This window comes from Lontra canadensis, unplaced genomic scaffold (genome assembly GCF_010015895.1).
Source record: "Lontra canadensis isolate GAN:19392208 unplaced genomic scaffold, GSC_riverotter_1.0 scaffold40, whole genome shotgun sequence".
Classification (NCBI taxonomy): Eukaryota; Metazoa; Chordata; class Mammalia; order Carnivora; family Mustelidae; genus Lontra; species Lontra canadensis.
The window spans coordinates 6589708-6593027 of NW_022631034.1; the positions used below are offsets into that span (position 1 = coordinate 6589708).

Consider the following 3320-nt stretch of genomic DNA (forward strand, 5'->3'; position numbering starts at 1 on the left):
TGTTTCTATTTCCTTGGTGTTAGTTGTGATCTTTCTCCTTTCATTCATAATTTTATTAATTTGGGCCCTTTCTCTTTTCTTTTGGATTAGTTTTGCCTGTGGTTTATTGATCTTACTAATGCTTTCTAAGAGCACCTTCTAGTTTCATTGATGTATTTTATTCTATCTATGGTTTCTAATTCATCGATTTCTGCTCTAATCTTAATTATGACCCTTCTTGTGTGTGGGGTTGCCTTAATTTGTTATTGATTCTCCTGTTCTTTAAGGTGTAAAGTGGGTTTGTGTATTTGGAATTTTTCAAATTTTTTTGAGTGCGGCTTGGATGGCTATGTATTTCCCCCTTAGGACTGCTTTTGCCATATCCCATATGTTTTGGGGAAATGTGTCTTCATTCTCATTGGTTTACATGAATTTTTTAAGTTCTTTGACTTTCTGATTGATCCAAACGCATTCTTGAGCATGAGTCTTTAACTTCTAAGTGTTTGAATTCCTTCCAAAGTTTTTCTTGTGTTTGAGTTCCAATTTCAAAGCATTGTGGTCCGATAATAGGCAGGAAATAATCCCAGTCTTTTGGTATTGGTTGAGACCTCATCTGTGACTCAATATGTGGTCTATTTTGGAGAAAGTTCCATGTGCACTCGAGAAGAATGAGTATTCTGTTGTTTTAGGGTGGAATGTTCTGTATATATCTATGAAGTCCATCTGGTCCAATGTGTCATTCAAAGCTCTTGTTTCTTTGTTGATTTTCTGCTTAGATGATCTGTCTGTTGCTGAGAGTGGTGTGTTAAGATCCCCTACAGTTAATGTATTCTTATCAATATGTCTCTTTATTTTGATTAACAGTTGACTTATGTAGTTGGCTGCTCCCATGTTGGGGGCATGAATATTTACAATTGTTAGATCATCTCGGTGGTTAGACCCTTTAAGAATGTTGTAGTGTCCTTCTATAACTCTGACTATAGTCTTTAGTTTAAAATCTAATTTATTTTGTATGAGAATTGGTGATCCGATCTGGGCCTAACATTTTCTGTTTTGAAAGGTTTTTAATTATTGATCAATTTCTTTATTAGATATAAGCCTCTTCAGATTGTCCACTTCTTACATGATTACTTCAAAGAATTGGTCAAGTTCATCTGGATTATCAAATGTGTTGGTATAGAGTTGTTCATAGTATTCTTTTATTATCCTTTCTATGTTCATGGGAATCTGCAATGATGTTCCCCCACTTTCACTTTTGTTGTTGTTGTTGTTGCTAGTAATTTGTGTCTCCTTTTTATTTTTTCTCTTAGTTTCCTTGGCCAGAGACTTAACAATTTTATTGATTTTAAAAAGAGCTATCCATTGGTTTTATTGAAGTTCTAAATCCACTTTAATTTCATTTTGTTCTGAGAGCATTGTATGATTTCTCTTCTTTTGAACTTTTTTTTTTTTTCTAATTAGACAATGATTTTATTGCTTGCGTACATAGTCAAATTTATGCGACCAGTGCAGAGGCTGTGGATGACTCGTACTTCCAATTGGGGGGGAGGACTCGTTTGGTCTTATAGTATCGAGCCAACCGGTGAATACGGCTCTCTATCAGAATCAGTCGGAATTTAGCATCCTTGTCCTTTCTGTTCCTCTCAAGATGCTTTCGAACAGCAACAGCTTTCTTAATCAAATGGTAGAGATCCTCAGGAAGATCAGGAGCGAGTCCTTTGGACTTAAGAATTCTCAAGATTTTATTGCCTGTCACAAAACGTACTTGTGCCACACCATGGGAGTCTCTCAGAATCACACTGATCTGCGAGGGAGTCAGGCCCTTCTTGGCCAGTTTGTAGATCTGCTCCTTCACGTCGTCAGATGTCAACTTCAGCCAGGTGGGAACGCTGCGTCGGTAAGGCAGAGCCGACTGGGACAGGCCCTTCCCGGGAGCATGCATGTGACTCATGATGGCGGCGGTCAGGCAGCGAAAAAGAGCTCTTCTTTTGAACTTTTTAAGGTATGTTTTATGACCTAGAATGTGGTCTAGCTTGCTGAGTGTTCCAGCTTTAGAAGAATATGTATTCTGTTAATAGATGAAGTAGTTTACAGACATCTATTATATACAGTTGATTGATTGGTATTGTTAATATTAATTATGTCCTTACTGATTTTCTGTAATATTAAAATGTTAGAATGTTAGAATGATGTTGAAGTCTCAAATTTGAACTATAAGAGATTCATCTATTTATCATTGTAGTCCTATTCATTTTGCCACATGGATTTTGATACTCTTTTGTTAGACACATACATGATAAGTAATGGTATGTCTTCTTAAAATACTGAGACTTTATAATTATATAATGTCCCTCATTACCCCTAAGAACTTTCTTTGCCATGAAGACTGCATTGTGTGAAATTAATATAGCTGCTTTTTTCTTCCTTTCAGTTAGTGTTATCATGGTATCTCTTTATCCATTCCTTTAATTTTAATCTGTATGTCTTTGTACTTAAAGTAGACTTTTCATACACAACATAGAGTTGGCTCTTGTTTTTCAATCCACTCCTATCATCTGTGTCTTTTAATTTTTTTTTTTAGGCCAGTAATGTTTAAAGGAATTATTGATATAATTACATGAATATCTATCTTATTTGTTGTCTTTGTTGTTTGTTCCTAAATTTTATCTTCCAGGCTTTTTCTGAAATTTATGGTTTCAACTGGTCATTCTATATGATTCAATTTTATCTCCCTGGTATATCTATTATATATGTATATATATATATATATATATATATATATACACACATATGTATATATATATATATATATATACACACACACATATATATATCCATAGATATATCTATATTTATATCTATATAGATATAAATATAGATATAGATATAGACCTATATCTGTATAGATATCTATATTTTTATATATTTATTACTTTTTTAGTGGCTACCCTAGAATTTATAATATGCATTTATACCATCCAAGTCCACTTTAAATTAACACTATACTGCTTCTCATGTAGTTCAAGTATCTTATTATAACAAAATATTCCAAATTCTTCCATCTCTATTGTGTCACTGCTGTTATTTATTTTACTTGTATAAACATTAACATATATGATATATAATTGTTCATAATAAAATACATTGTATCTATTATTACAAATTTTTGTTATATTAAGAATAGGAAATCATAAAAGTTTTTATTTTAATTTCACGTGTTTATTCTCCCATGTTCTTCCATTATGTTGCTCTGAATTTCTGACCTATATAATTTTCCTGCTGTCTGAGGAACTTATTTTAGTATTTCTAGCATTACAAATCTACTCATTAAAAAATCCCTA

At 32.8% G+C, this 3320-nt stretch overlaps 1 protein-coding gene across 1 annotated transcript; it reads right to left on the reverse strand.

The window, feature by feature from the left end:
* Positions 1 to 1419: 1419 nt before the first annotated feature.
* On the reverse strand, positions 1420 to 1954 carry LOC116875015 (40S ribosomal protein S13-like). The gene has a single exon (XM_032870107.1). The coding sequence runs from the start codon at positions 1928 to 1930 to the stop codon at positions 1475 to 1477; it is 456 nt and encodes a 151-aa protein (XP_032725998.1). The 5' UTR covers positions 1931 to 1954; the 3' UTR covers positions 1420 to 1474.
* Positions 1955 to 3320: the final 1366 nt, after the last annotated feature.